This window comes from Chiloscyllium punctatum, chromosome 10, assembly GCF_047496795.1.
Source record: "Chiloscyllium punctatum isolate Juve2018m chromosome 10, sChiPun1.3, whole genome shotgun sequence".
Lineage (NCBI taxonomy): Eukaryota > Metazoa > Chordata > Chondrichthyes > Orectolobiformes > Hemiscylliidae > Chiloscyllium > Chiloscyllium punctatum.
Window position 1 is genome coordinate 13,735,117 of NC_092748.1, and position 12,693 is coordinate 13,747,809.

The 12,693-nt window shown below is 47.2% G+C and overlaps 1 protein-coding gene across 6 annotated transcripts in view; it reads right to left on the reverse strand.

Annotated features, from left to right (window-relative positions):
* Positions 1–12,693, reverse strand: part of LOC140481903 (disintegrin and metalloproteinase domain-containing protein 23-like) — a 321,721-nt gene that overhangs the window by 169,260 nt on the left and 139,768 nt on the right. For 2 of the 6 annotated variants that reach the window (XM_072578566.1, XM_072578564.1), the window contains exon 25: positions 9,671–9,761. The exons of 2 other annotated variants lie outside the window; for them this stretch is intronic. In XM_072578566.1, coding sequence (XP_072434667.1) covers positions 9,671–9,761 — 91 coding nt within the window. Of the gene's footprint in view, positions 1–7,557; positions 7,649–9,670; positions 9,762–12,693 lie in introns of all 6 variants that reach the window. 2 more of the 6 variants (XM_072578565.1, XM_072578563.1) reach the window with 1 other exon arrangement.

Genomic DNA, 12,693 nt, shown 5'->3' on the forward strand with positions numbered 1-12,693 from the left:
TAGTGGGTAACACAGTGGGATAGTGGGTAACATGGTGGGATAGTGGGTAACGCGGCGGGATAGTGGGTAATGCGGTGGGATAGTGGGTAACACAGTGGGATAGTGGGTAAATGTATGGGATAGTGGGGAACACGGTGGGATAGTGGGTAACACGGTGGGATAGTGGGTAACACAGTGGGATAGTGGGTAACGCAGTGGGATAGTGGGTAATGCAGTGGGATAGATGGTAACGCAGTGGGATAGTGGGTAACGCGGTGGGATAGTGGGTAACGCAGTGGGATAGTAGGCGCAAGGTGGGATAGTGGGTAACGCGGTGGGATAATGGGTAACGCGGTGGGATAGTGGGTAACACAGTGGGATAGTGGGTAATGCAGTGGATAGTGGGTATCGCAGTGGGATAGTAGGTAACACGGAGGGATAATGCGTAATGCAGTGGGATACTGGGTAACACGATGGGATAGTGGGTAACAAGGTGGGATAGTGGGTAATACAGTGGGATAGTGGGTAACCCGGTGAGATAGTGGGTAACAAGGTGGGATAGTGGTTAATACAGTGGGTTAGTGGGTAACACAGTGGGATGGTGGGTAACGCGGTGGGATAGTGGGTAATACAGTGGGATAGTGGGTAACACAGTGGGATAGTGGGTAACAAGGTGGGATAGTGGGTAATACAGTGGGTTAGTGGGTAACGCAGTGGGATGGTGGTCCACGCGGCGGGATAGTCGGTAACACGGTGGGATAGTGGGTAACGCGGTGGGATAGTGGGTAACGCAGTGGGATATTGGGTAAAACGATGGGATAGTGGGTATCTTGGTGGGATAGTGGGTAACATGGTGGGATAGTGGGTAACACAGTGGGATAGTGGGTAAATGTATGGGATAGTGGGGAACACGGTGGGATAGTGGGTAACACAGTGGGATACTGTGTAACCCGGGTGGATAGTGGGTAACGCAGTGAGATAGTCGGTAATATGGTGGGATAATGTGTAATACGGTGGGATAGTGGGTAACACGGTGGGATCGTGGGTAACAAGTTGGGATAGTGGGTAACACGATGGGATAGTGGGTAACGCGGCGGGATAGTGGGTAACGCAGTGGGATAGTGGGTAACAGAGTGGGATCGTGGGTAACAAGGTGGGATAGTGGGTAAAGCGGTGGGATAGTGGGTAACACGGTGGGATAGTGGGTAACGCGGTGGGATAGTGGGTAACACATTGGGATAGTGGGTAACACGGTGAGATAGTGGGTAACACAGTGGGATAGTGGGTAACATGGTGGGATAGTGGGTAACGCGGCGGGATAGTGGGTAATGCGGTGGGATAGTGGGTAACGCAGTGGGATAGTGGGTAACGCAGTGGGATAGTGGGTAACGAGGTGGGATAGTGGGTAACACAATGGGATAGTGGGTAACACAATGGGATAGTGGGTAACACAGTGCGATAGTGGGTAACATGGTGGGATAGTGGGTAACACGGTGGATTAGTGGGTAACATGGTGGGATAGTGGGTAACACGGTGGATTAGTGGGTAACGCACTGGGATAGTGGCTAACACTGTGGGATAGTGGGTAACATGGTGGGATAGTGGGTAACGCGGCGGGATAGTGGGTAACACAGTGGGATAGTGGGTAACACGGTGGGATAGTGGGGAACACGGTGGGATAGTGGGTAACGCGGTGGGATATTGGGTAACGCGGAGGGATAGTGGGTAATACGGTGGGATAGTGGGGAACACGGTGGGATAGTGGGTAACGCGGTGGGATATTGGGTAACGCGGAGGGATAGTGGGTAATACGGTGGGATAGTGGGTAACACGGTGGGATATTGGGTAACGCGGAGGGATAGTGGGTGATACGGTGGGATAGTGGGTAACACGGTGGGATATTTGGTAACGCGGAGGGCTAGTGGGTAATACGGTGGGATAGTGGGTAACATGGTGGGATAGTGGGTAACGCAGTGGGATATTGGGTAACATGGTGGGATAGTGGGTAACGCAGCGGGATAGTGGGTAACATGGTGCGATAGTGAGTCACACGGTGCAATAGTGGGTAACACGGTGATATAGTGGGTAACACGGTGGAATAGTGGGTAGCATTGGTGCCTCACAGCTTTGATTCCACCCTTGGGCATCTTTCTGCCTGCTTCTGTGTCGTTTTTGTCCAGGTGCCTCCCACAGTCCACAGATGTTTAGGTTTGGTGGATTGGCCATGCTAAATTGGCCATAGTGTGGACGGAAAGTGTGTTATCCGTGGGGAATCCGCGGGGTGGTGGTGGTGTGCTCAATGGGCTGATTGGCCTATTTCCACACACTGTAGGGATTCCCTGACTCTATGTAATTCAGATGATGGTCATAGAGTCATAGAGATGTACAGCATGGAAACAGTTCCTTCGGTCCAACCCGTCCATGCCGATCAGATATCGCAACCCAATCTAGTCCCACCTGCCAGCACCCGGCCCATATCCCTCCAAATCCTTCCTATTCATATTCCCATCCAAATGCCTCTTAAATGTTGCAATTGTACCAGCCTCCACCACTTCCTCTGGCAGCTCATTCCATAAACGTACCACACTCTGCGTGAAAAAGTTGCCCCTTAGGTCTTTTTTATATCTTTCCCCTCTCACCCTAAATCTATGCCCTCTAGTTCTGGACTCCCCGACCCCAGGGAAAAGACTTTGTCTATTTATCCTTTCCATGCCACTCATAATTTTGTAAACCTCTATAAGGTCACCCCTCAGCCTCCGACACTCCAGGGAAAACACTCCCAGCCTGTTCAGCCTCTCCCTGTAGCTCAGATCCTCCAACCCTGGCAACATCCTTGTAAATCTTTTCTGAACCCTTTCAAGTTTCACAACATCTTTCCGATAGGAAGGAGACCAGAATTGCACGCAATATTCCAACAGTGGCCTAACCAATGTCTTGTACAGCCGCAACATGACCTCCCGACTCCTGTACTCAATACTCTGACCAATAAAGGAAAGCATACCAAATGCCTTCTTCACTATCCTATCTACCTGCAACTCCACTTTCAAGGAGCCATGAACCTGCACTCCAAGGTCTCTTTGTTCAGCAACACTCCCTAGGACCTTACCATTAAGTGTATAAGTCCTGCTAAGATTTGCTTTCCCAAAATGCAGCACCTCGCATTTCTCTGAATTAAACTCCATCTGCCACGTCTCTGATATGACAGCAGTGGTCAGCATATCAACTCATAACTGCACATCTAGAGCACAACTCAACAGGCAGTCTTGGCTAAATGTTCGAGTTGTGGCATACCATCAGTGCTCCCATCCAGTATTGGCCGCTCGGGGGCAGACGGCAGACATCAGGATCCCAGCCTCGAAGCAGACCCCAATGAGTCATGAGGAACCCTGCACATTCCCTGCCTTGCACAGAGGCAACAGTAAGGTAACATCACATCGGTGTGCAGGATCGAAACCCAGAATGGAAAAGGATAGGCTTGGAAAACCATGCCAAAGCTGAACAGCAAGGCAGTGGCAAAAGGTCAATTGGCCATGGCATATAGTGCTCACAAAAAGTGCAGAATCATCAGAGTCATATTGGGCATGAGGCTTTGAAATCAGAGGTTCAGTGATCAAATCTGCACTTCCTGAGAACTGATAGAATGATGAAAGAGACAGAATTTGCAGCACAGGAACAAGCCAATCAGCCCCAATGGTCTATGCTAGCATTTATCATAGAACCCCTACAGTGTGGAAGCAGACCATTTAACCCATCAAGTCCACACCACCCTCCAAAACGCAACCCACCTAGACCTGCCCCCCTATAACCCTGCATTCCCATGGATAACCCACCTAGCTTACACATCCCTGCACACTATGGGCTATATAGCATGGCCATTCCACTTAACCTGCACGTCTTTGGAATATGGGAGGAGACTGAAGCACCCGGAAGAAACTCACGCAGTACTGGGGAGAATGTGCAAACACCACACAGTCACCTGAGAGTGTGGAGATTCGAACCCGGGTCCCTGGCACTGTGAGGCCGCAGTGCTAACCATGCGCTGCCCAATGCTCCTCACAAGCCCCTTCCCACCCTATCTAACTCTGTCAGCATATCCTTCTGTACTGCATGTTCTACCTTGTGTATGTATCTCGTTCTCTCTCATGCATTGAGCTGCTCCTTGTAAGTACTTCCTGTGCTCACAGGTTCCACAATCTTACCACTGTCTGGATAGAGACATTTCCTCTGAATTCCCTATGGAACTTGTCCAGTGACTAGCCTAGGTCCTCCACACACGTGAAAGCATTTTCTCTGCATCTTCCACAGCAAAAACGTTTGTAATCTTAAAGACCTCTGTCAGACCACTCCTTGCTCTTTCCTTTACTAGACAGCAAACCTATACAGCTTCTTCCATCTATCCTGACATGTGTACTGGGTATCAACTTTGTAAATCTCCTCCTGCATCTCCAAATCCTTCTCATAAAGGATGCACAGTAATTGCAAACTGACACTGCAGTGGGCACGCCAATGTATTTGGCCTTGCGCACAAAACACTAAAATGGTTTCCACTGACTGGTATGATATCAAGAACAGGGACTGACAAAGAAAATCAGCCAGGCTCCATGGGGAGATTCAAATGAAATAGAACAGTTTTCACAGGAAGAAGTGAGAGACAGGAATCAAGGGACGGAATCAAATTGGGTTTGTTTGGGTGGCGTTGACAATGCAAAAGGGTGGACTAGAGCTACAGAACAGTTCACAGGTCAGGCTGGGAAGCAAGTTCAGGCTGCAAGGCCCCAAGGACGTGACTGGGGTTGTCCAGGTTGCATGGTTAACACTCAAGTGGTCTGAAGGGATTGACGCTCCCAATAAACACGGTCGCCTGCCTCATCTTGGAATACCATGGGAAACAATCCTACACACCACCCACACAGCCGTCTTGGCAGCTAAAAGGCTGTCCACTTTACTGCAAATTTTGGGAGGCAAAGCAAGAGTGGTAAAAGGCCAAAGTAGCATTATTAGTCGTTCTGAACTTCTCGCTCTCTGTAAAGGTGCTGCACCTCAATATTGATAAAGCCTACCTCCCGATAGTGTGAAGCAGTAACAAGGGAGTTACTATGTAAAAAAAACCGAAAGAACTGTGGATGCTGGAAATCGGAAGCAAAAACAGAAATTGCTGGATAAAGCTCAGCAGGTCCGTGGAGAGACAACGGGGATAACTACAGGTTCTGAGGAAGGGTCACTGGATCCGAAATGGTAACTCTGATTTCTCTCCACAGATGCTGCCAGACCTGCTGAGCTTTTCCAGCAATTTCTGTTTTAGTCTCTGCTTTACTAGTCTCTAGCTTCTCTGTCAGAATCTGCTAGCCTTGCTGACTCAAGGGTGGCAAGTCATTGATATCAGCGTGGGGCAAGTCTCACAAACCTGGTGTCGGTACAAGGAACCGTTGGAAGTTACTTTGTACCACGCCCTCGTCATCTAAGGTAATACTCCACCCAGCTTTGAGAGTCTACTGCTCGATCAAATGCCTTTGCAATCTTTGAATGGGGTTTCCTGAGAAGGTGGAAATGTTACTTAAAATAGCCCAGCTCATGCAGCTCTCAGCCTGACAGTGTCACTTGTGCTCCCACAGCTTGCTCCCTCTTGCAGGAGGATGCTGCAGGTAACCGAGCGACTAAGGCATTCACGTGTAACCTGATGGACGAGTCGGGGGTTTGAGGCTCACCTGAGCCCGTTAACTCGCTGCTTAATATCATGGGACTGGATAGGTGTGTCAGGGTGGACCGAGAGCCGGAAGGGCCATGGGGCGGACCGAGAGTGGGAAGGTGGGTAGGGGCGGGCTGCCTGAGCGTGGCCGGAAGGTGGGAGGGACGGGGGGGCTTGCTGGGGGTCTGTATCTTATGCACTGTTTTTTCGGTAATTGGCCTGCCTTATATATACAAATGCCATTGTTATTGTTTTGTAACGATTGAAACTGAGATTTGAGGTTTGTCCTCATTTCCCTGAAAGCTGTTTAAACGGTAGGGTTTGGGGCCTGGCCTTGCTGCTCCTCTCCCTTGTAAAACTGCTGTTTCTCTGTATACAGCTGTTAATGCTAACTGTTTTATAAACTGTGTATTGCTTCATAAAATATAATCAAGGGGCTGGATTTAATTGGCTCTGCATTCACCAAACCTCACCCAACTCACCAGCCCTGGAAACAGCGTTAACTGCCTGGAGGTGAAACTTCCACTGGAATTACAAGCTATTCCTGAACGATGAGAGCTAAAGAAAACTGGACGTCAAGATAAGACTAGGGTATCACTGAAGGGGCCTAGCTAGAAGGACTTAGTGCACAGGATGGGTCTGAGGGGCCTGTGGTGGGGTAATGAATGACCTTGTTTTGGTGGGGAGAGGGGATACAACGGACACGCAGAGCTATTCCCTCTTGCCCAACACCACCCAATGCACTAAAGGCTGCCAGTCTACCTTGGTTCAGGCACCTACTTCCAAATCCTGGGTACAAGAGAAGCACAGGTAAACAAGGCCCATTAACCTGCTCCCTGACACCCTTTTCCCCCCCTACTATAATTTAGGAGACAGGTCTGGGACAGTGCTGCAATTTGCGTGCATGCCTCAATCTCTAGGCCACCAACACTGGGAGGGAGTGGGGTGTGCAGACTCCAGCCCAAAAGTGCACCCCTGGGGTATCGCCTTGGAAATCAAATTGATTCCCTTTATTAATGCAAGCTTGAAGATCAAAGCCGGAAAGCCGTGACTGGCTTGCTCTGATGGAGATAGTGATTTTGTTTCATCACTAATCATACCAATCACACCCTGACCGAAAATCAGCTAAAATAATCACAAGGCTTTCAGAACCATAATAACGACCAGTGAAGGCAGTACATCTTCTAAGGAAAGGGATATTATCCTAATACGAGCCCCTAACCAATTCCCTCTTCATCAAGTCTTACTTTTGCGTGTGAACACTGCATTAAGGGGTGGAAGACCGAAGGAACACTGAGCTATAACTTTGGAAAGGCTAGGAGAGTGCCACCTGATTGGGAAATCACCGGAATACAGATGGAAGCACTCAAGACAAATCGCGTGTTGATCCATTTCCAAATATCCGCTCCCAACAGGTCTCTCCCAACCCATCTAAATCCAGTAGTATCATGGCAAATTGTAATCCAACCAACCAACCCTGCCTCCTTCCCACTGCTGACAATGGACCAGCACATCGACACTTTGCACATGTGCTGCTCGTGCAAAGCACTCTGGGATATCAGAAAATGACACAAATTTTATAAATATATATATATATATAATATAAAAATATACTTAATAAAACATGCACTTCAAGCTTTGAGCTAGGCCAGTCCAAATTGTCTGTGGTTCTGCTGCAGACTGACAGGATGCGAAAAGAACATTTCTCTCTTATGGCCAGAATCATTTTTGTCACAGAGAGAAATGGGAATAAAAGGCGTCACATTTTTCAATGCGTCTTTCAGCCAGAATTATGAATTTTTTGGGGTCTTGTAGCAGGACCTCGAAACTTGGTGTTGTAAGCAGAGAGTAGTGCCACAGCTATTGAAGATAAGACATGCGACATTGCTTACTTAAAGCCCCATCCTGTCCCCCCAAGGACAATAGCAGCCACCAGGATGGCGCCTGCGATGGACCCTATTATAAGATTGGTTGCACTAGGACCTGTGACAAAGGATCATGGGAAGAAACAGCGTCAGAACCAATCACCAAGGTCGCACTTGAGGGAAAACAATTTTTATTCATGCTAATTAGAAATTAGTGAATAACAAACTTTCATCACTTCATTACTAAAAGACTACACCATGCAAAAAAAAAGGAATTGTTAAGTAAATGAAAACACCAAGGCCTCACTCTAAAGGAAGACAAGTTCGGACAATTAGGCGTGTGGTAAGTTCTGAGATGAACGCGGTGTTTAGTTATGGTGCCCAAAGACAGCTGTACCACTGTGGATATGTGGTGCCAAATCAATTCTGGTATTTTCTACAGGGAAAGGAGGAATAGAAAGGAGAGAGAGAGAGAGAGAGAGCAAGGAATGACAGAGTGGAGATCGGAGATGGGGAGATTGAGAGAGAGAAGAGGAGGGAACAAAAAAGGCCAAGGAGAAGGGAGGAGACTGGGGTAACAGGAGGTGAAGCAAGAGGCCAACCTCTTTATACTCCAATTCAATACTTCAACAAGTTAGGACGGTAATTAATTTTCATTTTTGAAGGTTTGCTTCTTGCTGAAGGTTTAATGTGTACTAACTACCTCAGCAGGTTTTATACCAACTCAACTAAGTAGCATTTCTTTTAAAAGGGTGTTCATCAGTTCACCATTAACGTGGAGTCAATAATAAATGAAAATATTTGTTAAAAGAGCTGAAGCCTGGAGGATCCACGTGCTAACAATGTTGGAGTGTACACAATCACAGGCCCGGTGCAGGTAAACCTCTCCAAGTACTGATTCACCAGTACCACAATGCCCTCAGAACTGGAGGCACAGATCCTTAAATAAAGACAGGGACCTACTTCCACACATGCCCTGGCCCGGTGTGATAATCTATCCCTGGCAACTAACTAGCTGGGAAGAGCACTCTTTCGAACAAATCTAAAATCGCAAACACAGTTGCCACCATGACCATTCTGTAGCCCTCAGAGGTAATTTGCAAGTGCAGGAGGTTTGGCCAAGATTTACATTTGGGATCAGTTTACAAGGTGCTACAAACCCATTGGAAGTGTAGCCATTTCGACAGTAACAACTGCTGTAGGGCTGGGCTAGTGGTTTCCCTTTGGCAGTAATCTCAGCTGGCCTGATCGTGCCCAGTTGGTGATGACATTCCTCTCAACCGCCATCAGCTGACAGAATTAACGAGAAGCAAATCAAATCGAGTCAGCGGGTTACCAACCCATCTTGCTCTCCAATTTTATTTCTCTGTTCTGCTGTCGAGAACCGGCTTTGTAAAATTGAGTGCCAACTGGTGCCAAAAGAGCAGGCATCTTTTTGCGGAGGTGCCAACCCCACTCTGATGCAATTTCTGTATCCAGTGGTCACACGGCAGTTCCAACCGAGAGGGCAGACAGCAAGTTGGATTTGATCAAAAAGCATGTGAAAGGCTCTGTGCCCTCAATTCATCCAATTTCCGTGTGCAGACACTGCCCGCGTGATTTGAAGGAGGTCATCTGGATAATTGCAATGTTTCAGATCAATTTCGGGGCACCTTATTTGTATTGACTCTATGTGTTTGCTATGCCTCCTTGACATTGCAGCTAGCTACTTGACTCAAGCTTAAGAGAGGGTTTGAAATCCATGACCTTTTAACAAGAGACTCAACCCTGTCAAACAGGCTTCAATGAAGGGCCGGACCTGGCTGTTAAGAAACCTGTTAGGCCTTCACCATTTAAAAGCAGAATGAAGAGAAACTTCCAGTATGCAACGTCTCTGCTCTGGCATTTTTGTTTTTTTTTTGCATCTTTTCCCCAATTCTTTTCTCTCTCATGCCCCACATGTCCCAGAAAGGAGAGGGTTTCAACACTACATGAGCAAAACCACAGAACACAGACACGGTCAAATCACATGACGCAGAAATACAATCGACCACACTGACACAAAGCCAATAAGACGACACACAGAAAGGCCTCAGATGCATACATATACCTCACACACTGGCACCAATACCAAAACTCTGAGACCGAGAAGGATGCTTACTCTATTCCCCACCCTGTTCCTCCAAATATCACCCCCAGAGCCAGAATGGTCCCTGCCACTGCACCTATTAGCCTGTTAGTGGCCAAGCTCACTGTATAGAGGGAAAAATAAAGTATACTTTAAAGCAACACGGTCAACAGATAAACTCCATACAGACAAGCCAAAAGCAAAGGCCGCATTTTCTTTAAAACAAAACTGCTTTCTCGCTTTGAAACACAATTGTGTTTTTTTCTTTTCCTTAATGTAGATTATTCCAAAAAAAGTAATACTAACCTCATTAGAAAGAAAATTAACTAACTCAATACGACTCGCGTGTAATTAACTGGGCTCCCCAAGAAAGCTTTACTCCTGCTGGACTTTTTTTTTAAGAAAATGCTGTACAGAAAGAAAGCATTTTGCAGAGACAGATCCGCAGCTGAAACTTCTTCCGCTGCACTTTGATGTACCATTCCAAGTGACAAATTCACAGAAAGAAATTTGACTTAGGCTTGCTTGCGACTGGCTGTTGTAACTCTAGGCTAGAGGAGAGTCCGAGCATAGCTGAGCCCAGGCGAAAGTTAAAAACGAACAGGCAGCTCATAAATGCCACTTTGGAGGGAGAGGAACGAAAAAAAGAACAAAATGACCAGTGGTGTCTCTGATTTCGCCCAATCAAACCCAGAGGCTTCACAGAAACAACTGGAAACGCATGAAGACACTTAGGAAAGAAAAATATAAACTGATTGGCGCTCAGTGTTTCAAAGAATGACATTCAGTGATTCTCCTTCCCCCTCCATTTTGTTCTCAAAAACCCTCAGTCCCCAGAGTAACTCAGTAAAACCCATTCAGCTGCCCACTTTTGGCGTGAATCTCCTTGTCCCGTTTTCAAGTAGCTCGCGAGTTGTGTCAAACTTGGGACCGAGGCCCTTTTTGTTATTTGGTGACTCCTGGTTTTACCATCTAACAGGATCACTCCACCACCTCAAGTCAGTCCAGATCTTCTCACTGCTCTGACCTGTCAATGTCGCTCAAACTTTGGATGGCTTCAACCTCAAGACAGCCTCACCACCCCCCACCCCCCCCCCCCCGCCCAAACCACGATGTTTCAAATCATTAAAAAGTAATCATCTCCACAAAGCAACCAGACTGTCGCCTAAGCCCACTTGCTCCACCCATGTCTTGCAGGGGTAGGGAATCTGCCATCTTGGCTAGATGTGGCTCCAGACCTACAGCAATGTGGCTGGCTGTTAGCTGCCCTCTGGAGAGGTCCAGCAAGTCACTCATTTTAATTCAAAAGGAAACGTCCAATATCAGGGTTTAGGGCAATTAGGGACAGGGCGATAATCCATCAATGCACCCTGGCATCACGCTTACATTCCCAAGCACAGTGTGTGATAATGGGGAAAAGGACAACTTAGCCCCTAGGGTGGTGGGGATACTGAATACCTTCAGGGATTGTCCTCTGCTCTCAGAACACTTTCATCAAGTGATGATGTACAGCTGCGAAGTTACATCTCACATCGTAATGTAAGTGGGATCATCCCACTGCAAGGAGGGGCCTTCTGCCTGACTGATGTTCAGAGAGTAAGTTAAAGGTAAATTCTCAATATTGTCATTCCCTCCTGCCGAGCCAGCTTCTGCTGGAAAGCTGGGAAAGTCAGCTCCCGTTTAGCAGAACAAGAGGACTTTAGCTAAGAAACGTTCAGCTTCCTCCACACAAGACGCTTCCCACCAAAGATTCGACTCTTCCAAGGATGTTAGGGGATTACAGGGTGACCTGGACAAGTTAGGTGAGTGGGCAGATGCATGGCAGATGCAGTTTAATGTGGATAAATGTCTGGTTATCCACTTTGGTGGCAAGAACAGGAAGGCAGATTACTACCTCAATGGTATCAAATTCGGTAAAGGGGCTGTTCAGAGAGATCTGGGTGTTCTTGTCCACCAGTCAATGAAGGCAAGCATGCAGGTACAGCAGGTCGTGAAGAAGGCTAATAGCATGCTGGCCTTCATAACAAGAGAGATTGAGTATAGAAGCAAAGAGGTGCTTCTGCAGCTGTACAGGGCCCTGGTGAGACCACACCTGGAGTACTGTGTACAGTTCTGGTCTCCAAATTTGAGGAAAGACATTCTGGCTATTGAGGGAGTGCAGCATAGGTTCACGAGGTCAATTCCTGGAATGGCAGGATTGCCTTACACGGAAAGACTGAAGCGACTGGGCTTGTATACCCTTGAGTTTAGAAGACTGAGAGGGGATCTGATTGAAACATATAGGCTTATGAAAGGACTGGACACTCTGGCAGGAGGGAACATATTTCCGTTGATGGGGGAGTGCCGAACCAGAGGACACAACTTAAAAATACGGGGTAGACCATTTAGGACAGAGATGAGGAGAAACTACTTCACCCAGAGAGTGGTAGCTGTGTGGAATGCTCTGCCCCAGAGGGCAGTGGAGGCCCAGTCTCTGGATTCTTTTAAGAAAGAATTGGATAGAGCTCTTAAAGATAGTGGAGTCAAGGGGTATGGAGATAAGGCTGAAACAGGATACTGATTGGGAATGATCAGCCATGATCATATTGAATGGCGGTGCAGGCTCGAAGGGCAGAATGGCCTACTCCTGCATCTATTGTCTATTGTCTATTGATACAATCTGCCCAACGTAAATGATAACTCATCAGGGTGAATGATTTAATTAACAAATCCGTCGAGTTAAAACCTTGATAGGAATGACAAGCCTTTCTGATAAAAATGAAATTCAGCCGACTGAGTGGGGTAATGTTGGAAAAAAAGCAGATGTTTAATCTTTCAAAGTGAGAGTCAGGTATAAAAAGATTTGTGTCAGGTTTTTGGTGGTTGAGTGAGAATTTCCCTTCATGAACAATGAATTTTCAGTGTCGCTGTAGCTAATTGGTTCATTATTTTTAATTATGGGCCTCATTTTTACTGTCAAGAGGTGAACAAGTGGCACCAACTGTTTATGGGACTTGTGTCTGCCTGAGGCCTTTTGCACTGAAAGTTCCAACGTACTTTACAGGAAACCTGAGTGC